A 26,764-nucleotide genomic window follows, 5' to 3' on the forward strand; every position below is an offset into this window, starting at 1 on the left:
GATGTTTCACATTTACTAAAGATCAGAGTGCATTGTGGTAAAAGTGATAAACATTTTAATATGTGTATTATATATTAATATATGTGTAATATATAAGATATATATATGTATCTTATTGCAGACGTATATATATGTATCTTGTTGCAGACGTATTACATTTTGCACATGCAAAAATATATTGCTAAATATATTATAGTAGTAATACATTTTGGTATCTCTCTGCGCATATATATATGTGTGTGTGTGTATAGAACTTCACTTTTTTAATGCAGGTCGTATATATTATTACGCATCACAACTAACTTCGGAAATTTTCTGTGTTTGACTCAAAAATAATAAGGCTTCCTATAATTTAGAAATCATGAAGTACTAAGAATATGAATGAAAGTGCAAATTGTAAAAGGAGGACAAAAATGTCACTTTATTAGCTCTTTACTTTCCTTCAAGAGGAAATGTACTGTATATCATTATATAGGCAATTATCTTATCCATGGAAAAATTAAACCCATGGTTTAGTATAACTTAACAAAGTTTTACTTTAATTTTCAATTATCTTAGTGTTATGTTCAAATACATCTTTCACAGTTTTTGCCTTACAATCAAACATTTTGTATACAAATCTGAAAATATTGATAGAAGAAACATTTGAGAAATTGTGAAATTTATCTTTAAAAATCTTGATTGTGCTGTAAGTCTTCTAAAAGAAAGACTAGAATTCAGGAGAGCACCAACAAGTGTCTTTTCCGTATACCAAAGGAGCTGACAATCTCACACCTAAAATAGCCATGTCTAGTCTGTGGACAAAAGACAGATTGAGGTAAAGAACAGAGGTAAAAAGGAGCTATACCTAGAACCTTTTATATAAAGAGTTTAAAATAGATTGGGAAAAATGAAGAGCCAGGTACATTCTGGCACTAAATGAATGTGTACTAAAGGTGACTCAGAGGATCATTGATACCAATGGTTCCAACTGGACTAACTTGCCTACAGATATAATATAGCTGGACTTACCTACACACACACACACACACACACACACATATACAATATTATATATATAAATACAGTATTATATATGACCATACCAAGTGACTGCATATTGACAGGTACTTGTGTCTATGAGTTCCACAACATGATATTATTGAAACAAGAAGCAATATTAAATCTTATGAAGAAAACATGTATCAAAAGTTACTATTGAGAATAGCTATTATATCACCCATGAGTAAGTCACAGGAAAACAAATCACAAAGGAAGCTTTCTGTCTCCAGAAATCAGTCTGGGGTCCTTTATATTGAATGACTATGGTCTGAATAATATGTGGAATGTGTAATTTGTAATTTGTTTTGAAGTGGTATTTCACTTTTCAAGGGCTACACACAAATGTATTCAAGCACACAATACTTCTCTTATCCCAAAATGAGATGCCCTATTAACTCTGCCTATGAAGAACTTGGATTATTTCCTGATTTCCCAATATCTCTATTCATTCAACTGCTCTGGATCATATAAAGTCCCTGGTTTAATTAAAATATTTCAATTATAAAGACTTTCTTTCCCTGCAAGAGTGCTAGAACATTTTGTAACATGAAAGTTTTCTGGAAAGTAAGAGTAAAAACTCTTTTTATAAGTTTGTTTTATTTTCCATACACACACACACAAATGGTCTAATAGGGAAATAAACTATAAAATCATCAAAGACACAAAATTTTAACTCTGTGACCATCAAACCTTGTATGTTTCCTGATGTTAAGAAATAAGAAATATTAAGTATCACATACATTATATTCTTACTAAACTCTTGCTTGAGTCTAATAAGCCTCTAAATCAGTGTTTTCTTTTTTCCAGAAAACATAGGAGATAAATTATATTGAATTACAAAAAATGACCAAGTCAAGAATGCTGACAATACATATGACCCAAATCTTCAATATCTTCCAAATAGGTCACAGAAAAACAACTAAATTTAAATCACAATATAGTCAATATATCTCCCAACTAAAAGCAACAAGTGGATCTTAACTGTTTTTTGTTTGGAGCAAATAAACTATCATATTTCATTTCTGATCAATGAAAGAAAGTTGTGCATGGTCTGGGTATTGGGTAATATTAAGGAATTACTTTTTTGTTCATTATGATATGGTGTTGAATATTCTTCAAAAAGCTCATTTTGATATTAATATGACATGAAATTTGACTTAAAATATTTAAAGAATATAAAAGAAGTAGGGGGAAAGGAAGTAGGTAAATTGGGTAAAAGGGATCAAGTATGTGGTGAAGGTTGGAATTAGACTTGTAGTGGTGACCTTTTTGTTGTATACACAGATGCTGATTCATAATTATATACACCTAAAACTTTTATAATGGCATAGACTAATGTTACTTCAATAAAAAATTAATAAGGTGATACATAAAAGTGGAAACTACAATGTTATTAATTATCAAAGCTGGATATTTTATACCCACTGGTACACTATATAATATGCTACTAAAAAATATTAAATGAAACTGTGCCAAGTGCTATAAAAGACATAAACATGGTGCTTTGAGAGCCTACAAGTAAGAATTTCTTTAAGTTGGAAAAGATTTTTAAAAGGAACTGACACTTGAGCTGAGATATGAAGGATAAGTCCATGCTGCACAGGAGGAACAAAAAGGTTGAGCCCAAGAATTAAAGACAAGAAAGCTGCAACAGAGAGAACAAGTCTGAGCCCAAGATGAACACCCCAGATACTAACTGAAAAATGATGGAAGTATAACTCAATTCTTCCTTAGTTATATATTTCCTCCAGAGAACATTTAGACAAAGTGATAGAAAGAATATCACTTCATTTTTCCAGTTTAATTTTAACAGTAAGCTATTCAAAATTAAGGCATATTCCCCAACGATCTAACGTTAAGCTCCAAACTAGATTATTGAACTATAGCCTATCAACTTGCTTTGTAAAACAGACATGTTCTTAGACAGTATTCGGGAATTCCAGTATTTTTTTGGAGGCTAATTGAGGTAAATACATTACTTGATTAATACAAGGTTCATTGTATATTCTAAAATTTATTCATAGTTCAAGACTCATTAGTAGAAAATTAAGTATTGACTCTGTGAACACTAATGTTATTTTTTTCCCTACTCTAACCTCCCCCACCACCCACACGGACAAGTATCTTTACTGAATTGCTTTTAGGTGCAATTCCATCCAACACTGTCCCTATTAAAACAACTCTGTAAGAAGTAATACCTCTATATTAATGCAGAGTGAAGAATATGATTTACTATGTCATAAAGCACCATCTTTATGAAGGTATTCCTGGAAAATCCCTGTCAGATCTTGTATATTTCTGGTGTTTTTTAACTCACAGAAATTTGAAATAACATGTACCATGTAACTTTGAAGTCAGCTAAAAAATATTTCCTGGAATAATCATGTTGTAGATGAATTGAGTTTTTAGCTTACTTTTTCAATTTAAAAAGAAGTAAGGCACAAAGATCTGTAGACCTGCAGGTGGAACTCAGTATGTAATACCATTGATTTTCATTTCCTCTAGCTCATTACTTATGAAATTAGATGAGACTTGATTGATACTAAGATCTTAGTATCTACTAGACCGCTTCAGATAGAGCAGGCAAAACTTGACAGAATGTGTTGTATACTGATTATCCGTGAGCCTTAGCTACTAACTCCCTTGTAACAAGGTGGCAGCATCCTCCAGGCCAGCCATGACTATTCAAAAGCAGCCTCACTATTTAGCCCAAATATTCTCTCACAATATTCTCATTCTCTGTGAGTGCCAAGTGTAAAAGTTGGAAATATTATGGTGTAATATCATCTAGTCATTGTCAGATACTTAAAAGTTTAAATTCAAGTACAGATTTTAAACCTGATCACTAAGAAAACTAGCACTCTACTTATGATACATATGAATGCATAGACTTTGTAAGCAACATCAAACATAGGAGTTGAATTTCTTTCCATTGTGATGATTCACTTTTAACTCTCTGTAACCCCATCAACCCTGCAGAGAATGGATGTCTTACAAACCATTATTAAAGAGGTAGGAGAGACTGAAAATGTACTCCTTTATGGAATTACCATATATGTTCTAATTAAAGCAACTCTATGACAAATTTCATCACAAAACTAAATAATTTTGATTTTTATCAAAATTTTACAATGTAATAAAGATATGCTTACTGAAAACATGTAAGGTATTAGACTATCACTGATATTATTCAGTACCATGCTTATCAATGGGATATTTCACAATAACTCTAAACTGTACATTGAATTCTTTGTCAAGTATGGGTAATGCCACAGGTGGCCTCTAGTCTTTACTCATTTCATAGTGTAAAATGACTTAGTTGAGTTGCAAGTTTCTCACATTCATTTTCCAAAGAAACCTGAATCCTATTTCTTAAACATGTCTATAATGTAAAGAGTAGCAAGTGACAGAACCCTGAAAGATTTCTGGAGGTAAGAATCAGCATTTCTAAGGAGGTTATACACCTTTATATAGTTATAAAATTGTATTTACCAAGGGGAGAAGGCATTATAAAATTCATCAAATTTCTTTTTCACTCAAGATTACACAAATAGAAATGAAGAAAAGATCTCCAACTTCTATGACCACGTCTGTGGATATGATGGATGATGACACCATCAGACATGAAGGTAAAGTAAAAATTATTAACAGCCAAGAGGTATTATTCATAAGATTTAGAAATTGTGTAATTTATTCAGTTTTAGATGAAAATAACAAATTTAAAGAATAACATGAGGCTATAAAAATGAACAATATATAAAAAGGCACAAAATGTTGTAAAAATAAAATATTATATTATTTTAAAAAATAATTACATGAGTATAGTGTTTTTAACATTGTAAAGGGTGACCAAAGAGTGTCAAGGAATTTTCTTTGTTTAATATTGATGATGCCATAGAAGTGTTAATTTCTAAGAATAGAAGTTGGAGTATATGGCATTAATATAGTAAGATCCTTTCAATAATTGTTTCTTTTTTTTTTTTAACATGTAATCAGAAACTATGGCCAATATAACAAGGTGTTATTTTGTAAAGCATATAATAAATCATTATACTCTAAACTGGATTCATATTTATTTTCCTGAGATCTACTCTTGTTCTTTGCTCTAATTCACAGTATGTCTTGGTTTCTTTGTCTAACTGCAAGCATGAACAAAATATAAGGAATTTACTTTGCTTTTTTTTTATCATTATAAAACATTTAAATTTACTAATTCCAAATCCAAATTCTAACTTCAAAACTCACTTAGCATGCAAGAGTCAATTTTTTCTATTAGTTAGAACTTAAGTAAACAAGTTAATGATGTTTAATTTTTTCTGTTATAACATTTCAGAACTTAAAAAATCCAGAAAGAGATGCCCATTGTGTTGGCATAAATTCGCTAAAATGTTCTTGATCTGGGACTGTTCTCCCTGTTGGTTAAAATTGAAAGAGTTTACCCATGTGATTATAATGGATCCATTTACTGATCTTTTTCTCACCATATGCATAATTGCAAACATATATTTTTTGGCTTTGGAACATTATCCAATGAGTAAAGAAACCAGCAGTGTTCTCAGCATTGGAAACCTGGTAAGGCTGTCATTGTATGTCATTTTCATTTGCAGTTTCAGCTATTCTTCAGGCATTTGATTGTCTAATATTATCATTTACATGTGTTGCAAATGCATTATATTAATATTAGATGGATTATTGTGTTCATGCTTCCCCACCTCACCATCCCCTTCTTTGTAACTCTGTTTTAAATAGGTTCTATAGAATTTAAAATTCTGTTATTTAAATTTAGGATTTTTGCCAGCTGCTAGGGAGTATTTATGTACTTTCCCATCCCAAATATATCCACTCTTGGTGCCACCTCACAGTACAGCAGAAGTGAAACAACAGGCACAAGTTCTCTGATAGCAGAATTCTGAAACCCGACTATAACTGCACCCTGTCTGCCGAATCACCTGTCTTTGCCTTAATTGGAAATTATCATTTTGGCAAGGTATTTTTGAAATTCACCTACCCTTTCTTCACATACCATGCATAAAACCAAAACAGATTTCTTGGAGCTCAGATCATTTCCAAATAAATGTGTATTACTTAATTTTATTTGCTTTTATTATTGCTGTTTAGTACTAATAGAAATTATTAAACTGCTCCCAGTTTTAAATTATATATTCACTGCATACTAAAAGGCAATTTGCTTATTTCTTCCAGTCTACTTTTCAACAGAAAGATTCTGTTCCTCCCCCCTTTGGTGGGGGGAATCACATATGTAATTTTTAAAAACTATTTTATAATGCAAAATTAAATACCTTAACATATACATATCCCAACAGGAACTATTTGAAATGAAAATATTTTCACTGTCAAATATTCTTTTGTTTTCCAGAGTGACTTTTATTAAAATAATTTAAAATTCTTTATATAGTGTCTAAGTTTAGATTGTTAAATTAAATGTATGAGTCTGCCCTTGTAATACAGCTTCTAAAGCTGTGATGAACTATAAAGGAAAAGCAAGTAAAAGCTACCATGTTCACGTCATCCACATCTAAGCATCCTGATCAGACTGATAGAATCATATTCACTTTCATGTGTTTGTTTTTTCTTTAGGTTTTTATTGGAATTTTCACAACAGAAATGATTTTAAAAATAATTGCCATGCATCCATATGGGTATTTTCAAGTAGGCTGGAACATTTTTGATAGCCTAATTGTGTTCCATGGTTTAACTGAATTTTACCTAGCAAATGTTCCTGGATTTGCTGCTTTTCGAATACTCAGGCTGGTAAGTATAATCTAACACCTAAATTTTTTTATATGAAGCTTTATGTGTTCCCTCAGACATAAGCTGATTAAAATAGTAATACTGTCTCATTTGGACATTAAGAATATTAAATGAATAAATTGACATATGAATTTTTAGAAAGTGTCCCAGGAAAGAGTAAGTATTTAAATAAAGGAACATATGCAACTTGAGAAAGTAGTTAGTGTCAAAGTTACTGATTCCCAGAATCTTCAGCCAACTAAAATCTGGTATTTCCAAATGTAGGGTAAAAAGTTTTATTAAAAAAGAACAGTAAGGTCTAATGTTGTTATGAAAATTATTAAGTAAGAATCAGTATCTGTTTGCAATATAGATTGGTGGTGAGACTCAGAAAATCAGGCTAGGAAAGAAAATGATTAGATGGGTATTTATGGAGATGTTAAACATGGATAAATAATGTATTACTATATATAATAACATACTGATGGAATGTTTAGGAATCAAGACAACTAAGTAGATATGATCTTATCCAAGTTATTATTCAGAACCCTGTTTTAAACTCACATCCATAAACTTTTCTAATGAGCAAGGAAATTTTATACAAGATATATTTATCAAATTTATGGTTAAAACAAACTGGAAAATGCAAAATGTGATGAAAGATAGTATCAAAATGTCTGAAAGGCTACTAATAGATTGAATTTAAGATGATTTTATTTTACATGATAAATGTGAAGCCCTATTCTTGAATCTGAAAAGGCAATATTGCTATTAAAACTAACTGGGAAAACTATAGCACATATAAAAATAATGGGTTTTAGATGACTAGACTGACTGAAATACAGTACCCAAAAATGCTAATGTATTATTGTGCTGTATCAATTGAAATTAAATAATTAATCTAGTGAAAAGAAGGGAACAATTCATACTAGACTTAAAATATTACATTTGGTCTTCAGAAAGTTACATAAAAAGGGCAATACACTGTAGAAAATTTTGTGGAACCTGACAGACTTTTCAATGCCATCTATATATTCAGAATGTGGGAAAATATCCAAATTATGGTGAAAAGCAAAACAAAGGATAGTCATCTGACCAATTGTTAAAACATAAAACTAGTGTAATTCAAAAGTATATTAGTAGTATTATATAGACCAAAGAATGAAAATGAATAAAACAGTTGAAGATATGTACGGATTTTGTATGAAAAGATATGGAACATGTCTGTTATATCAAGAGTTGTATTAAAGTGAATTTTCACTGATTAACATTAATATCTAAAGTGGAATATTAAAGACTGTATGTACAAGTATGATGCTGACAAACATTTTAAACATGCATTGTAAAATAGTGTGCAAACTTTGTGCTGTTTCTTTTTCTTGTATTTTACTTTGTTCTTTTAGTTGAGAATTTTCAAGTTGGGGAAATACTGGCCAACATTTAAGATTCTGATGCTGACTATTAGTAAGTCACTGATGACCCTGAAAGACTTGGTCCTGCTGTTGTTCTTATTCATATTCTTTTCTGCTGTGGTGGGTCAGAAACTACTTGGGTTTTATTACCAAAAAAATGTCTGCAACATAAACAAAGACTGTCTGCTCCCGCGCTGGCACATGCATGATTTCTTCCACTCTTACCTGATTGTGTTCCGGATGCTCTGTGGAGAGTGGATAGAAACTTTGTGGGACTGCTTTAAGGTAGCCGGCCAGTTCAGTTGTATTCCTTTCTACATGATGGTCATTTTAATTGGAAACTTTCTGGTAAGTAATCCACACTTTCAAATTTTCTTTAAAAACTGATATAATGTAGTCTGATATCATCTGATGTGAATTCATAGGATTCAGTGGTTTTTAATTATGCTGTTCCATATGGTGGTCTCTAGCCACATCTGGCTACAGATCAGTTAAATTATAAATGGTCTAAATGGAGAGGTGCTTTAACAGTAAAATACTCATGGAATATAAAGCCTAATAGAAAAAAAGGATATATTTTATATTTTAAAATGACATTTTGATACATTTGGTTACACAAAACACATTACTAGTATTGATTTCACTTGGTTTTTGTTTATGCTTTTAATGGGCCACTCCCAAACAGCGTATGTGATATGCATCTTCTTCTTCTTTTTTTTTTTTTTAGTTAGCACTATTTTATATTCTTGCTATTCCAAGCAGCATTGACATCTTGTGGTAGATAGTTATCAAAAGTAGTCTTTCAGGCCTCCATCCCAGATATATAGAAGCACAATCTAAATCTTAGCAGTATTCCCAGGTGATTTATGAGCACATTAAATTTTAAGAAGCACTTAAATGTAATACTGGTTGCCAAACTTGGCTGTACACTAGGATTGCATGGGGAAGTAATAAAAATACATAATGTCTTTGATCTTTCCCAGATATTCTACTATTATGGTAAGTAGGCATAACCTAGGAAGTTTCATTCTAAGAAACATGAATGTCTTGTTAAAGAAAATTGTTCTAAAAATAAAGCAAAACAAACAGAATACTTGGCTTTTACTCATAAACCATAGTGACCAAGTACATTTCCCAAGAAAAATGAAAAAAAAAAAAATCACAGATAAAACTTCATTGCATCAGTACCCTTCTTCATTGTTTCCATTTCATATAGGATATGCCTCCATGTTATACTTACCATATTGGCATTATATTTGCTTATGTACTGAGCTACCTTTGTTATATGGCTCTGTGAGAAAAAGATCTAACTTTCTCTATTTCATCTCTATTTCATCAGACCTGTGCCCAAATGTAAAATTAGTTCAATATTCTTTGCTTTGTAACTTTCTAATACAGCTGAATTAAAATTATTGCATACCTATCTGCATAATATAACTGAAAGAATCAAAGATTGGTCTCATTTCAATTGTGATTCAGATGTTCAAGTGAGATTCTTAGAGGTAGCTTTGTATATCTCAGATCTGTTTTTCTCTATGCCTGTCAGTGATTGGTTGCCTCTGTTGGTCAAGAGAGCTACTATATTCTAAAGTGTCATGTCTTCATATCATACCAAGTATGACAGAAGAGAAAAATTTTAATCTTTTCTAGAAGCAAAGCAGTTTTTTCCTGTTGTTTTATTAATTTGCCATCACATGTCTGTTTCTGTACCAATCTCTATTGCTCAGGGCATGGATTGCATTTATTGCTTATTCCCCATTCTGTGGAGTATATTAATATATTTTATTTTGTTAAGCTACTTAGGCCTCCTCCTTTGGAGCTGGACATGGCATCAATTCAAACCTGAAGCATATAACTCATAATAGGAAAAGAAAGAATTCCCAAATAAAATGTAGGTTTCTGTAACCAAAAGGAAGGACCATGGTTGCTTGTCTAAATAAACAACACACCGAAATGAATTCAAAGGCAAAAATACAGAAATCCCAAGGCAATTATATAGTTGAATTTCTGGGGTTTTGTTGTTTTTAAACTCCATTCTAGTTTTTATATTTCTTACTCTTACTGATCAAAGCCTCAAGTCAATGGCAGAGAGGTTTCAGGATAGAATGGGATTATACAGCCTCCATTTATAATTAATTGGCATCCATACTACTTAGCTCTAAATGTTTTAAGATTTGTTCTCTTCAGTAGTCATCTCCATGTAGGCATCATGATAATAACACTAATGTAAATACAAGAGGAAAAATACAAGGAGAGAATTAGTGAGATTGTATATCTTTTTTTAAAAATGTTTATCATTTTCATTGTTTTTTATTTACTTATTTATTTATGCATACAGAACTAGGGTACAGGCCCGAGGAGCAGGGGCGGTGAGAGGATTCACCAGAGTGAGGAACAGAACAGGCCAACTGGTGAAGTACACTGCTGAGGGGAGCAGTGGGCAGGTCAGGAGAAGTTTGCCACTCCATGTGGGCCACCTCCTAGGCTGGGGATGTAACTCAGGTTGAAGTGACTTTAGCTTCTTAGTGCTGTGCTTTAACCCATTGTGCCCCCAGGGAGGGCCCCAGATTGTATATCTTTTTTACCCCACATAAGCTCACTGCATTAGAGCTTTGTAAATTTCCATCGAGGTTTAGCATTGGTGTAAACAGAAGCATTTTTTAATTGATTTATCTTATTCCTCCAATAAAATACTAACAGAAATTCAGAGAACCCAAAATAAGTTTTCTACCTATCAAGTAGAAACTTCAAAAGCAATCATCTTAAACAAAAACAAGTGTTTAAAGTGGTTTTTAAATGGTTTTATGCAATTAAATTGAGTTCTAGGGAAAATACAGTTTATATTCAAGCAATGTAGGCTCAAATTTCAGTTAAATCATTTCTAGTTAAGTTACTGTACATATTAAATAGTTCTTTAAGCTTGGCAAGCTTAAGCTTTAGTAGAAGGGTGATAAAGTAATATATGTCTTACACAGAAACTGTAATTTTAATGAAATATTTTAGTACTATATAAATATTTATATTTTAATTTCCTTCAGTTCTAAAAATTTTAACTCCTGAATATCCAGAAAATAGCTATTTATTTAAGTTTCAGTTAGATAAAATTTCCAGATATTTTACCCAATTAATACAATTATTTATTATAGCATATTTTCCCTTGTTTGAACCATGCCACAAAAACTATTATTTATTCCATAATGAGTTATGGAATATTTTAAAAAATATTTACCACCTACTGTGTTCCTAATACTGTGCCAGTTGACTATTTCAGAGAAAACACTATTTTTCCTCATAAGCTAATAATCATAAAATGCTAACCTTTTATACTTTACATTATTTCTCACTGCTTTAATACTTAACTAGAGAAATTAGGGAAAAGAACCAACTATCTTAAATTATGTTTGTTGTTGCCTTCTATTCCTGAGCTCATTGTCCTTTGAGGATGACAGGTGCTAATGGTTCAGCTCCTATGAGGGCCACGGAACCCCAGAGAAAGAAGTAAAGTAGTCCATTAGGATTGAATACTGTATGATGCACAGCCCATATTGTCTCAGATATATATGTGCATAAGAGAGACATATTATCTGAGCATGTGAGAACTTCATCTCTTCATGTAAAGCCAGAATTCTGGAGGAAGTTTTAACAAATGTGTACTTGAAGAACTTTATACACTTATTTATTTTTTGTACACATAGATTATCATAATTATTTACAAGACTAGATCTTAAAATGTGAAGAAATTAGAAGTAGGTAGGAAAATGTAAGTAATGTAAAATATATAAATATATACTTACATACAAAATACATAAACATATAAGTAGATTCTTAAGCCTAGTGTAATGCCATTGAACTTTCCCTTTGAAAATAATGTGAAATCATAAATTAAATCTTCATAGCTACATATTTAAAAGGCACAAATTTCCCTATAGACAAAATGCCCACATTATTATTTTAATTTTGAGAATAATCAATATGAATCGTTTGTATTAGAATCCAATAGTAGTATCTATATTAAGATAAAATAAACTGAGACTCTGGAAACTGAACATGCCTTCATCATATTTCTTAGTGATGATGGTAAAAGCCAATCATATACTATCCTTGAGTTCAAGTAATAGAAATAAACTCCCAATACTCTTATCTTTCCTATTTGATTGAATTAACTACCACAGAGATTCAACTAACTTATTCAGTACCTATACATGCATATCATAGTGAAAATTAGAGGTGAGTTTCAAAACTTGGCAGAGCTCTCTCCCATGAGATTCCTTACAGGATTTGCAAAATCCTTGGTAATATCTTTACATATCTTCCTGGGATTGAACTATAGGGAAATGGAATAGCAATTCATGTTCTCAACTAGAGAGAGGCAACCTGGATCTGTGAAAGAAAACAAGCTTTGGGTTGAGACAGACTTGAGTTCAGTATGGATCACCTTGTTCAGACATCAGTAAGCCTTACCTCTTTTATCTATAAAAGAGAAACAAACATATTGCATAGACATTAAAGAGAATTGTGGCTCTAGCACAGCACCTAGCCCATTGTAGATGTAGAATTGGATAGCACTGTAATTCATATGCTGTTTTCAAATTTCAAATCAGTTCAATTTTACAATTTATTTAATTGCTTGAAAGGAAAAACAAAACAAGATACATTAAAACTTATCTTATGTCCTCATTTAGATATTTTACCTTTTTCTGGCACTGGTGAGCTCATTTAGTTCATACAAAGCTGAAACAATTGAAGAAAGTGATGAATCAAAAAATCTCCAACGTGCAATGGCAAGAATTAAGAAAGGAATAAATTGTGTGCTTTCAAAAATATTGTGTAAAAAACAAAATGCTCTAAAGGAGACAAGGGACAATGAAAAGGACAAACAAGTCAAAGAAAATATTTCTGACCATACACTTTCTGAATTGAGCAATACCCAAGATTTCTTCAAAGATAAGGAAAATAGTGGTGGCACAGAGAAAAATACAATGACTGAAAATGAGAGCCTCTCACTAATGCCCAGTCCCAGTGTCTCTGAATCTGTACCAATTGCTTCAGGAGAATCTGATATAGAAAATCTGGATAATAAAGAAATTCAGAGCAAATCAGGAGATGGAAGCAGCAAAGAGGTAAGGTATTTTAATATCCTGGTTGCATAATTTTGATTACTGCATTGTTGATAAAGAAGTGAACCAATAGTTAAGTTCCAAAATTAGTACCCATTTGATTCTAGCTATACTATTCTTTGATCCTGATATTTTTTGCTCCTGATCAATTACTTTAACTTTATAAGCTTCAGTTTCGTCATTTCTAAATGAGAATAATATTTCTTAAAAGTTATAGATGAATTAAGACAAATAACTCAATAGTGCATAGAGCCACCCCTAGTATATAGTAGGCACTTAGTAAACATTGACTATAATTATAACATTCTATAAATTAATAAGCAGGCAGTGAGGGTTCATAAAAAACACAGTAAAAAATCTAAGTTTCAAAAATCAGTGTGTACTTTCCATAAACCATTAAGCTTTCCTGGACCTTAAAATGTGAGGTAGACAAAGTTAGTGCTAAGAGACTTTCATACTTGCTTGCTAAAATGCTAAGATAATATATGTGTGTGTGTGTGTGTATATATATATATATATATATATATATATAATTCAAGTGGACTAAAGGAATAAAGAAAACTACCAGTTTAAATTGAATTGTGAAAAGCTTGTAACTTTATAAAATACCTGGTCAAAAAAGTAAAGGAGGGAGAGGTCACAGTGTTGGCTTCTAAAACATAAATCCTTTGAGTACAGTCTTAACTGTCTTCATTTTCCAGCTGCATAATGTCTTAGTAGGAGGTGTGATTTAAAAGTTAGCTAAATTTAGAGAGATTGCAAAAACATCATCACCTTCTCGCCTTTTGCTTCATTTGTCTGTCATCCTGTAAAGGAGTAGAGAATGTGTCTTGCTAGGTCCCCGAAGTCTCTAGCATGGTCTTGTCCTTCAGATGTTTTCAGGGTAGGAAACTGCTCTCAGCAGTAACTTCTTAAATTGGCCTTCCAATAGGAATTAAGTTTGAATTATTCAGAATACTTTAAGTTCCTAGTAAAGGCATCTTTGTTTTAGAGAAACAATTACACTCCTTAGCACATTTGTTGTTCTCATTATTTTCCTGTAATTAATAGTATCAACATTAAGCAGGAAATTTCTTCTGTAACATAGTTCTCCATCTTCATTTTGCTACATCTGCTTCTAGTAAAATAGAGTACATGTCAATCATATTAGCGGGTTCATGATGTGAAAACAGGATAGATAGAAGATAACATGACTGTTTAGGTTTCAGAAGTTGTCATTTATACTGCATTATTGAGTCCTGTTGATTGGTTAACTACTCACAGGAGATTTGTTCACTAATTGTATGTTTATTTTAAGACTTACCTACTTATTATATGTTATATATTTAAGACATTGAATGTTTAAGATGCTGAGTATTTTAGAAGTTGATCTACAACATCCAAAAAAATTGTTATAAAATTTTGATGCTCTGATAATTTGAAGATACATTATACTCTTATTTCTATGATATGTAAAGTTTCAGAATTTTTACTGCAAATATTTAACTATATGATTTTTGTAAGTAAAATAACAAAATTTCCTTTGGTTTTGTAGCTTGTTTTTCATAATAAATAATGTGAATGTGGTGTGGTCACTTTCTCATGCCATTAAGTAATCTACTATAAATTTTGTTTTATAATTTTAGGGTTTGGGGGAAAATCTTGTCAAATAGTGTAAGAATTCTAAAAACACTAAAATATATAATATGCATAATTTTCAGTCATTGAATATCCAAATATTATATGTTTCATTTGCATAGTGTCTATTCCCAAAATCTGTACATTGCTAGCCTTTATTTCACTAAAAATAAATAAAATGTAAAGGAACTTAAAATTAAAGAACAGCTATTAAGAATAATATCCTGTTGTATATATATTTTTAAATTGAACACTATAATATCTGACAATTGGCCATATAATATCTGAAGAAAACATTCCTAATTATGTTTCCTTGACACTTATTATGCATAAAAGTAGGATGAAATATTTGTAACTTCCTTCCTTATATGATCTACCTAGATCTTTCCCTGAACTTTTAAGAATAAGAGTGATTTGTTGCCAAAAATTTTAATATACCTACCTTGATTTTATTAATTAGAAGACAAGTTTATAGCCTATTAAATTTAGGATCTTAGCCATTTCAAGGTATTAAATGTTTTATATCCAGTTTTAAATAAGGTAGAGCAAGTCATCATGAGAAAATCATTTTAAGTACAGGCTAAAAATGCACTAACAATGCATGTTCAAAACCACTACTACCATATCTTAGTTTTTTCAATATCTTTTTTGCTGAGTTAATATTGATTTACTTTGTACCTATAAAGGTAGTGTAGAAACCCCTCTTTAAGCATTGTTGCCATATGGTTCCTACCACCAAAGACCCCATAGACCTAGGCAGTCTCGAATTTCAGTCAAGAGCAAAGTGCAAAGAATTCCAATTTCTGTATTGAACCATTTTCCATATGATGGTACCACTGTTCTTAGTAACCCTGTTCTCTTTGCCTGTCTTCAGTTCACTTCAGGATAGCCTAACATCAAGCTATAATGACTTACATAACAATGTCTAGAGTGAATTTAAAGTAAAAACTACAGGGACAATTATTTATCCACCTTTTACATCTGGTTTAGTTCAGTGCTGCTTATCTAATTGAAATGGCATATTCTAGAGCCTTGTGAATAACTTCAAGAAAATTTTGGAACCAGTATCCTTTTAGAAACTAGTGATAGTCTATACATCTTTTGGGATAACAGTATTATAAACATTGATTTCAAATTAAAATTACTTTTAGTTTAAATTAAGTATTTTAAAATAATTTCTCTCAATTTGTGAAGACATGTATATAGTATAATATCAATCATCAAATTGGCCTGCAGTCTTTTAAACCATATAATATTCTTTCTGTACATAATTTTTTATATTTCTGAAAATGCAGTAAACTTTTACTGTGGTGAGTAATTAAACTTCAAGTTTTGGGGGATTTATTTTTCAGAAGGTTAAGCAGTCTAGCTCATCTGAATGCAGTACAGTTGATATTGTTATCTCTGAGGAAGAAGAAATGGTCTATGAACATGAAAAGTCAAGGCATCTTAAGAAAGGTAAGAAAAAATATGTCCCTTTTGTCATTGAATTTCTTTTAATTAAATGGTGCTGTAGATATATATTCAACTTTAGCATTTATTAACTTGATAAAGCAATATAAACACATGAATATGCTTGCACACACTCTCACTCACACATGTGCATACATGAATCCTGATAGCATCTTGTAATAAATATCAACGGGGAAAAATCAGTTCTTGAAAAAGAGAGACCAAAGAGTCTGTTGCAGTAATATAAAGTGTTGATTCTTTAAATAGTTAACCTGGGTCAAATACCATTCCACTTCATTGTTTCCCTCTCTCTCTGACTCATTTCCTAATTTGTAAAATGTGGATAATGCTAAGACTCAACTCATGGAATTGCTAAACATATCAAATATGCATGTATGTCTCTGTGTGTGCATAATCTTAGAAGAAAAAGATCAATTTTTTAAAAAATAAAAGCATTCCAGTTATCTTCAATGCTACCATCATCCTACTTCATAACTCAACTTGTAGAATATAGTTAATACAAAAGAGAACTATGAATAAGGTTATGTGAATGTATTTTTAAGATTGTATTGATAAGAAATATATTGATAAATTAATCATAAAATTCATTTCTCATGCTGAAAATACTGTTTTAAATTAAAATTTATGCTGATAGCTATGTAACTTTTTCATCAGAATAATGATTTCACAATAAAACAAAATTAGCATAAGTAAACAATATTGAAAAGTGCATATATACAAATGAAATAAAAGCATCTTGCCTTGTGGAATGGCATCAATATTTAAAACACTCATGAAAATGGGCCCTCCCTGGTGGCGCAGCGGGTTGAAGCACAGCACTGAGAATCCAAAGCCACTTCTGCATGAGTTCGATTCCCGCCTGCCCTGGAGGTGACCACATGGTGTGGCAGACCTCTCCTGACCCGCCCGCTGCTCCCCTCAGCAGTGTACTTCGTCGATCTGCCTGTTCTGTTCCCCACTCTGTCTCTGGTGAAGCCTCTCACCGCCCCTGAGCCTCTGGCCTGTACCCCAGCTCTGTACGCACAAATAAATAAATCTTAAAAAAAAAAAAAAAACACTCATGAAAATATCCAGTAACTTTCACAGGAAAGCAAATCATGTAATGTAAAATTCTACATGAATATTAAGAAATATATGAGATTTCAGTAAATGGGCTTTCTCATTCAATATGTAACACACATCTCTTGATGACTTAAACTACAGATTGGTTTCCTAACAAGATTAACAAAGAAAGAACTACAGGTTCTATATATTTGACTGGAAATTATTCAAATGGCAATTGCCAAGTGTTCCATATTCTGATAATCAAAATAATAATCTACTCTCCAAAACTGAATCCTAGGACACAATTATCCAGGACATTTCTTTCTTTTTTAGGATATTGACATAGACAATATCCTAAAATAAAATGCGTTAACTTTTTTTTTTTTGAGGTAACATTGATTTACAGCACTGTACATGATTAAACAGAACAGGTTCACACCTCTTCTGATCTTTATTACTGTACAACACCCACCACCAAATATACCCTTAGTCTTCCATCACAGACCACTGGAAACACTCCTTTCTAGTACCCTTAATTCTTCAGTCATATTCATATTTCTGGGTTTTTCATGTATTTTTACATTTGAGTAGTATGCCATTATGTATGTGTCCCGTATCTTTTTTCTCCACTCATCAGTGGTTGGGCATGTAGGTTGTTTTCTTAACTTGACTATTATAAATAGTAAATAGTATTGCAAAATCTATGGTTAGCTCCTCTCTTCTCTCAAGCCTCAGGTTTTTCTTATGCTAGCTCTCTTCACCAGAAGATAGAGTTTAAATCTATTCACATGTATATTACCCACAAAATAAATCACAGTACAGGTAGGTTTCTTCAGTAGTCTCTATCAAAACCTCATTCTCATCCACCTAACAGTTTGGATTAATTTAATTGACTTAGTTGACATTGACTCCCCTAATACCTCCTAACTCTTTGCATCTTAAAATGGAATTCTTACTATGACATGCAGCTCTGCAAAGGACTAACTTTCAGGCATTATACCAAAATATGATATATGGAGCTATTTGTGTGTGTGTGTGTGTGTGTTGGTGTGTTGTAGGTGAGAAGTTCTATTCTCAGACTGTTCTTTGGGGTGAGGGGATTTTATAAGTCATCCATATCTTTCATAATTTCTCTCCTCCTACTATTATCAAGCTCACAAGTTTTCTTTTAATCTCCCTCAGTGACTACAGTAGCTTCTATAGCAGGGACAACAATTAAATGTCTTTACATCAGAGACCACGTATTAGAGTCTATAATAAATAATTGTTAAAAAATGAAGTAGAAAGAACAAGACTTTTTTTCAAGAATTTCCTAGATTTTTGTTTGTAACAGTTTCATTCTTGACAGGTTATGGACAAAGATCTTCACTGGGTCAAATCAGTAGAGAATCCAAGAAAGGGAAAATTTGGCAGAACATAAGGAAAACCTGCTGCAAGATAGTAGAAAACAGTTTTTTTAAGTGCTTCATTGGCCTTGTTACTCTGGTTAGTGCAGGTGCTCTGGTAAGTGAGAATATATTATGTTAATAGGAAAATAATAATGAGTTTTTCAATTCATAAATTAATGGGTCACACTATTTTCTTATAATACTTATTGTTAACCAAATTTTATATTCTGTGATTTTAGTTTTGGAAAATATACACTATGCCTTCTTAGGAAGTCTATAAAATGTTCCCTATTCAATATTCTGTAAATAATGCTATTTTAGATTATATGAATGGTAATGAGAAAAAGGAATGTTAATTGATACCTAATAATTTATTTTAATAAAATTTTAAAGTTTAGCAGTATGTACCTATTCAATAAGGTAAAAGAAGTGTTACATATCCTTTCAAGGATGTTTATGGAGTAGGAAGAGCACAAAGCCTGATGGCAATGGCACACAGGTGACTTGGTTGTAGGAATTTCACAGGGAAATCATAGATTGTACAAAATGAAGGACAATGTAATCAATATACTTTTTTAAAATGTTTAAAAAATAAACATATTGACCCATTGATCAAACTTTCTTAATTCCCTGAGATTATCTTACAAATATCTTACAAATATTAAAAGCATTTATAAGGCTGTTCACCTAAGTGTTTTGTCTGAAATAGCAAAAGGTAGAAAAGCAGAAAGAGTGCATAATAGGTGACTACTTGAATATACCAGGTACAATCACCCAATGGAATACTGGACAGCTATTTAAAAATACAAACTGTCTGCATACTTTATAAGCAGTACAAAGAAAGATCTAGAGTAAAGTATGTGCCATGCTATATTTTATGTAGGGATGGAAAAAATATAATGTGTATTGATGTTTACTTATATTTGATTAAAGATTAAAAAAATACAAAATTGTTATTTATGAAATATAGAGAACAGAGAATATGGAGCCACGGTTGAGAACTACATTTTGTACTGTATGTATATTTCTTAAGTAAACTTTGTAAGACATAAGTAAGAAGCATAAAGGGATTTGCAAAATGAATGTACCTGTGTAACTGCCACTTAAGAAATTTTGTCACCTAGACTCTAGAATTATGCTGATTCCTCAGTTACTTCCCTATTCCACACATCCACACAGATAGCTAGCTGTGAACTTGAATTGTTGTAGATCCTTTTGACCCATCTTCAAGTGAAGCAGAGGATTCAGAATATATATATATATATATATATATAATCTTTTTGCATTACTTACCTATTCAAAAAATAAAGACATATAATAAGATACTTTAAAAGAATGTTAAATTATATTTTAATTGCTTATGAAGCTGTTTTTACTCCCTAATTTGTTCAAAGTCACACACTTTACATAAAATTATTCTAATCCTTGTTTACTTCTTGACCTTGATGCAAGTCTGCCTGATGCCATTGTTATCTTATTGTCTATTTGAGTGCTAAGATAAAAGCAATATAAAATCTCTTTGAGTGATATTATCAAACTTTAGATCCTTCACAGTAACATTAGCTTATTAAAACTGAGCTTTGTAAAACCAATTATAATTTTCTGTCATATTCATGTTTCCCTCAATTTATCTGATCATTTCTTCAGTGCAGAAAAAAATCATGACTTTTTTTTTTATGATACTGTGGTTTTCTGGACACCTTGCTTCTCTCTTAGCAAATAACATATCTATTTATAAATTGGCTACATAGAATTAAAGATAAAAACTATGTTAGATGTCACTAAGTTCTGTCTCTTGAATGTGTTTCATCAAACTGATTTGAGAGATGGTTTTTGGATCACCTTTTAAGCTACTTTTGACATCAAGTTTAGTCCTGATAAGTTCTCCAATCAGTTAATGATACCTAATCTAGCATGAGATCATAAAATGGTTCTTTAGGGATATGTGAATAAATACACACAAAATGAGCCAGCAGTTGAGGCTACAATCTGTAACATCTCTCATTATCTAGGAACTGGGAATTCATTTCCATCTCTGCCCAAAGAATTTCTAGAAATTGCATGTATACTAATCCTGATTGTTTTTTACTCACAGGCTTTTGAAGATATATATATTGATCAGAGAAAGGCTATTAAAATCTTATTAGAATATGCTGACATGATTTTCACATACATCTTCATTCTGGAAATGCTTCTGAAGTGGATGGCATATGGTTTTAAAACTTATTTCAGAAATGGATGGTACAGGCTAGACTTCCTGGTTGTTATTGTACGTACTTAAAATAAAAAAGTAAAAATTACTCGATTTACTATTTCTTTTTACTCTTTTATCAAGTAGCATTCCATTATTTTTATCTTCCTTCTCTGTCTCTCTGTACATTTTCAGTCACCAACTTTCCCATAGTTTTTGAATTGTAATGGTTAACATTTTCTCATCCTAAAATTTACAAAATCCCACACTTCATGACTCTTTTAAGTCATTTTTAAGCCTCAAAAATGAGGCTTTTGGACAGTATCCTGACAATATCCTCACCCTAAAATCTGTAAATATTGTTAATTTGATTTTCTATTATATATTCATAATTAGACTTCTTATCGTAGCCTTCACCATTATCACTGGTCCAAGCTACCAAAGCTTCTCATTTGGATGACTGCAGTGGATTCCTAACTACTAGTATTGTTCCCACCACTGTGTGACTGTATACCATTTTCCGCACAGCAACCAGTTACTAGTCAGCTGCAATCACCAGTCTTATTGGAATCTTTCAATAAACACCCCATCTCACTTAGCCTAACAGCTAGGATCTTTGCAAACAGCCTAGAAGTCTCTGTATGATCCAACCCAACATCTACCTGTTCTCCCCATCTTCCCACCCTGCTCTCTGTACTGCTTCACCAACTTATGATGCTCCTCAAACATAACAGAATTATGTTCCCAGTGCCTTTGCACTCATTCTTCCTTCCACTTGGAATTTTTGCTGACTCACATCATTTAAGTCTTACTTAAATTAATGAATTTATGTTTTTCCTCACTATGTTATTTAAAACTGCAATCATCCCAATGCTTCCTTTTCTTTTTCTGTTTTCTTCATTTCCCAGTCATCTATTAAAATAATTGATTTTGCTTATAAACTTTTCTTCTATCACTAAGTTAAGTTCAGTTAGGGTAGAAGGTTTTCTCTGTGTGGCTACCTCCTTTATTCCCTGTACCTATAACAATTCCTGTCACACAGTAGGTGTCGCTTGTCAAATGAACAAATGTCTCCCTGTTATATAATCAATGAGTAAAGCTTCTCAACCTATAAAAATCAACATAATATTTGACCTCTGTCTTCTAAATTAATTTTTGTGTATTAACCTACTCTAACCAAACCACACTGCACCTGCAACCCATCTTTCTGTTTCCTGACCATTGTTGTTATGTCTCCATATCCTTTCATGCTTATATAAATGATATCCTCACTTCAGAGCCCACTTCAACACTATCTCTTTAGTAGAGGGTGAAAAACAACTTTTTTTATTTATGTTACCATGAAAGTATAGAAAATATGAAGATAAAGTAGGGAAAATCGTAACTCTACCATTTTTCTTAATGTCCATTAATATTTATTATGCTTGAATCATTTTTATGCATGTGTATTTAATTTAAAATTAGTGATTCAATACACCAATTTGTAATTTAAACTTGAACAAAACAACACTTATGTCCTCATTGATCCCTCTCATCTGAAGTCCTATTTTGCACATTGTCTCATATTTATGCATGGATATATGTAAAAAGTTTATCTTAATGAATACATAGTATACTATTATTATATTGCAAATAATCATGAAATATAGCCTTACTCTAATTTCAAGCTAGAAAATGATGATGAATATTAGTCTTTGATAATAAAGAATTTCAAATCTACAATTTTGATTTATCTAATGAGATAAAAATTTTGTTTATCTCCTATAATTAATGCACATTCCCTAACAAATATATTTTTTATTTTCTCTTTTTTGAAGTGATTTCAGCTCAAAATTAATTCCTTATACCTTTCTGTAAGTCGTTGGTAAGATATATTAAAATCTTTTGTAAATATTTCTCAGTAAGTTTTGACTATCTTTCCTGTAATAAATACAGTCTGTCTTATAAATTGTTTTATTTAAAGTTAAATTTAAATACTATTCACTTTTCATATATATTCCTAGGTTTTTTGTCTTAGCTCAATAGGCAAGTCTCGGGATGGACTGAAACTACTTGCTTCCTTTAAATTCCTTCGGGCACTCAGAGTTCTATCTCAGTTTGAAAGAATGAAGGTAAGACAGCAGTTCTAAATGAACCTGTAAATTTTTATTTAGGATGGGTAATTCTCCATAATTAGTGAATTATAGAGGTCTTCTCATTTATTTTACTAACCAACATTAATCTCCCCCCCCAAATTACATAAATATAGGGTAAAGTTGTACTTCTTATTAAGATTTTAGGTCTTTATTAATCATAAATAAGACTTGGAAACTGATGAAGAAATCCCTATTAGTTAAAGAAAATATAGTTTCAAAAAGTCGTATCATTTATTATTATGATATAATTTTGCAGTGCATGCAAAAATCAAACCAGTGTAATGCACACCAGAAGCAAAAAATAATTCTAAAATGTCAATTATACTTCAGTGTTAAAAAGCAATACCATTATAACCCACATGGATATATTATATTGTTACCTCAATGTTAAATACATAACTAAGAGAAAATGAAATTTTGGTTGGTAAACTAACTAAAATTGTACATTTTACTTTTTTAAAGTCACATATCACATATTGAGTCCTTACCAGCCCTTCCTCCAGTAGATTTTTTAAGATCTCTTTTTAAAAAATGTTTAAGTAACATTATATTGTTTCAAGTGTAGATCATAGTGAATCATATACCCATGTTAAAAACCCTCTGAACAATGTCAGGAAATATACACAAACCGTATGAAATGGCCAAACTTTATTCAACCTTTGGAGTCCAAACATACAATGGAAGTCTATACAGTTCAACCTAAAAGTGGTAAATTTATGCATATACACAGTAGTTTATTTATGCGTATACACAGTAATCAAATGTATGCAAAAATTGCAGAAAACAGTCTAGTTTTACCTTTTTTCATAGCCATACATTTACATTTTCCATTCACATAATTAAGAATAGATTGTCTATTTGATTAATTTTACAGTAATATTTGATTAATGTTGCACTGAATCTCAAAATCAGTGATTTATTATAACTCCAAATAGATATATAATAATTTAAAATATGTATTTTCTAAAAGCATATTCTAATATTTGAATAGTGCAATATATAGTATAGTGAAATGAGTATATAATATGCATGTATTTTAATATGCAGTGTTAACTGTATTAATTCTATTTGAATATGTGAAATTACATGATAATATTTTAGAGTAAACATAAATCTGTAGTTCATTCATAATAATAGAGCTTAAACATGATTATTCTGTTTTCCAAATGCATTTTATTTGCTGACATTGGGGAAAAACATTTAGATTATGTTGTGAATACAGAGAAACTCCAATGATTAGACTCTGAGAAAACAAAAATCTCAAATATTCATTGTAATTTATATTATAATATGAACTTTTTTCTTGTTTTATATATATTTTTAATAATGTAATAGCTCATTTTTCATCATTTTGTGCCTTTTTAACATGAACTTTTAATTGACAACATTATGGATCTCCGCAAGGCATTGATATTACCCAGTGATTTCAAATTTAAATAAGGAGGAAAATAAGTTAAAATGAAGTTGCAGAGATCTGTAAGACTGAGGTTAAAATGACAACACAACAAATTTTACAGCATAAACAGTATAGTGATAGGGAAATTTGGGCCTCACAGTTGGTGCAGGGGTTAAAGTCTCAGCACTATCAAGCTATCACTAGCCACTGTAACATGAATTGGATACCTGGAGCTGACCCACATGACACAGCATACCTCTCCTGTCTTGCCTGCCACTCTCCTCATCAGTTTATTTCAGTAATCTGCCTGTTCTGCTCCCCACTCTGTCACTGGTCAATCCTCTCAGCCCAACAACCCCACACCTCTGGCCTACACCCCAGGTCTTGTATGCATAAATGAATAATCTTTTAAAACTTAAAAAATAATGATAGGGAAATTTTGTGTAATAATCTAGGGCTTTAACTACACATGGTCTTTTAAATCATAGCTGCTGAGAGGTAGGAGAAATGGAGAGATGCTGGTCAAAGGATATACACTCTCAGTGATAAGATGAGTAAGTTTGGGGAATCCAATATAGAGCATAGTAACGATCAATAATACTGTCATCCACGTACACTTGTAGTTTTCTGAGAGCAGAACTTCAGTGATTTCACCACACACAGAAAGGCATATATGTAAGGTGATGTATATGTTAACAAGCTTGATAATGATAATAATTTCACATTGTATACACATACTAAGTCACCATCACTTGTGTATCTGAAAAATGTGTAATCTTTCTTGTCGATTATATGTCAGTGAAACTGAGACAGACAGACATACATACATATATATATATATATATACACACACACACAAACACAAATTAGATGATGAATGTAATAAATCATTTATTATAAAAATATCATGGGATAATATCAGGTTATTTTTTCCTAATTAATTTAAATACACAGGGAAGAGTAGGTGATAAGTGTTCCCAAATCAGCAAATTGTCTGCCCTCAATTTGGAGAAAAGTAAGAAGAGATTTGGTAAGGAAGCTCCCTTTGTCAAAAACTAAGCTCCGTAATCTCTGATACCATAAACTCATGTGATCATCAATGACATAGATAGCAACAGACAAGCAAGATCAGCTACACAGCAGCTTTGGTTAGGTGATGAGGGTTAGACCAGGTCTCAAACTGCATCTTAATCCCTGGAAGTTCTGTAGTTGAATTATCTCTGATGATATATTATTAAGTAAGGAAGCTACTTGAATTAAAAAATACTGTCTTATGTATTTAATAATCTTCAACTCTTGGGTGCTCTTACTACTCAAGTATTTGTCCACCATAGCCATTGCTTTTATTCTTACATTTGTGTATATCTTCTAATAACATTTTCCACCAGAGATATCCATGGGTGTCTTAAAGTGTAAACAAAGGATCTATGACTGAGTTTTGTTTTAGGTTTTCAAAAGACCTATTTTATTGGAATTTTGTTTAAACCCTGAATAATTACTTTAAAATACCCTTCATTTTTATTTTTAAATAAATAATATAATAGTTTGTTTTTACATCATTTTGTGCCTTTTTCCATCTCAGTTGTAATTCCCATGTGCTTCCCATCACCAAATCACCCGTGTGCCATCACCATAGTCCCGTGCATCTCCCTCCCCCCACTGTTTTTGATCCCATTCCCCACTCCACCCCCATAAAATGTTCCTGGTATATAGCTGTTCATTATTATTATTAGTTTCTTGCCTGGCTATGACTGAATTTTTAACTAAATTTCTGTTATTGAATACACAATTAAAAGTCAAATGTTAATTCAAGGTCAGAAAATCGCTAATGTGGAACAGAATTTGAAATTCTATTTGTAATATTGAGTAAAGGAGACAATGCCTGTAAATTATTGCTCTCATTCATGTACAACTGTAGTCAATTTTTCCAAAGTTCCCACTTTGGAGTGGCTTATGAATGACATAGAGGAGTTTAGTGAGTAGGATCATGGTTTTAGAAGCCCATTCAATATTTTTTGAAATAATTTCTTTTCTTGTCTTTGCTGAACTGCAATTTCCTGGGCTTTCTATTATTTCCCTCAATACTCCATCACATACTCCTTTGTACTTTAATACCAAATAAGTTGATAATTACAAAGACTTAGATATAGGTCCATTTACTGCACATTCTGGTTTTCTTGATAATTTCATGCACTCACA

The 26,764-nt window shown here is 31.5% G+C and overlaps 1 protein-coding gene across 1 annotated transcript in view; it reads left to right on the forward strand.

Annotated features, from left to right (window-relative positions):
- The window catches only part of SCN7A (sodium channel, voltage gated, type VII alpha subunit), a 78,371-nt gene that overhangs the window by 39,025 nt on the left and 12,582 nt on the right, over window positions 1-26,764 (forward strand). The window contains exons 11-19 of the mRNA XM_012727112.1: window positions 4,583-4,670; window positions 5,375-5,613; window positions 6,640-6,813; window positions 8,196-8,552; window positions 12,887-13,324; window positions 16,291-16,396; window positions 18,804-18,958; window positions 20,939-21,112; window positions 23,038-23,145. Coding sequence (XP_012582566.1) covers window positions 4,583-4,670; window positions 5,375-5,613; window positions 6,640-6,813; window positions 8,196-8,552; window positions 12,887-13,324; window positions 16,291-16,396; window positions 18,804-18,958; window positions 20,939-21,112; window positions 23,038-23,145 — 1,839 coding nt within the window. The remainder of the gene's footprint in view (window positions 1-4,582; window positions 4,671-5,374; window positions 5,614-6,639; window positions 6,814-8,195; window positions 8,553-12,886; window positions 13,325-16,290; window positions 16,397-18,803; window positions 18,959-20,938; window positions 21,113-23,037; window positions 23,146-26,764) is intronic.

The sequence above is a fragment of the Condylura cristata genome, unplaced genomic scaffold (assembly GCF_000260355.1).
Source record: "Condylura cristata isolate star-nosed mole 26May11 unplaced genomic scaffold, ConCri1.0 scaffold00002, whole genome shotgun sequence".
In the NCBI taxonomy this organism is placed as follows: domain Eukaryota; kingdom Metazoa; phylum Chordata; class Mammalia; order Eulipotyphla; family Talpidae; genus Condylura; species Condylura cristata.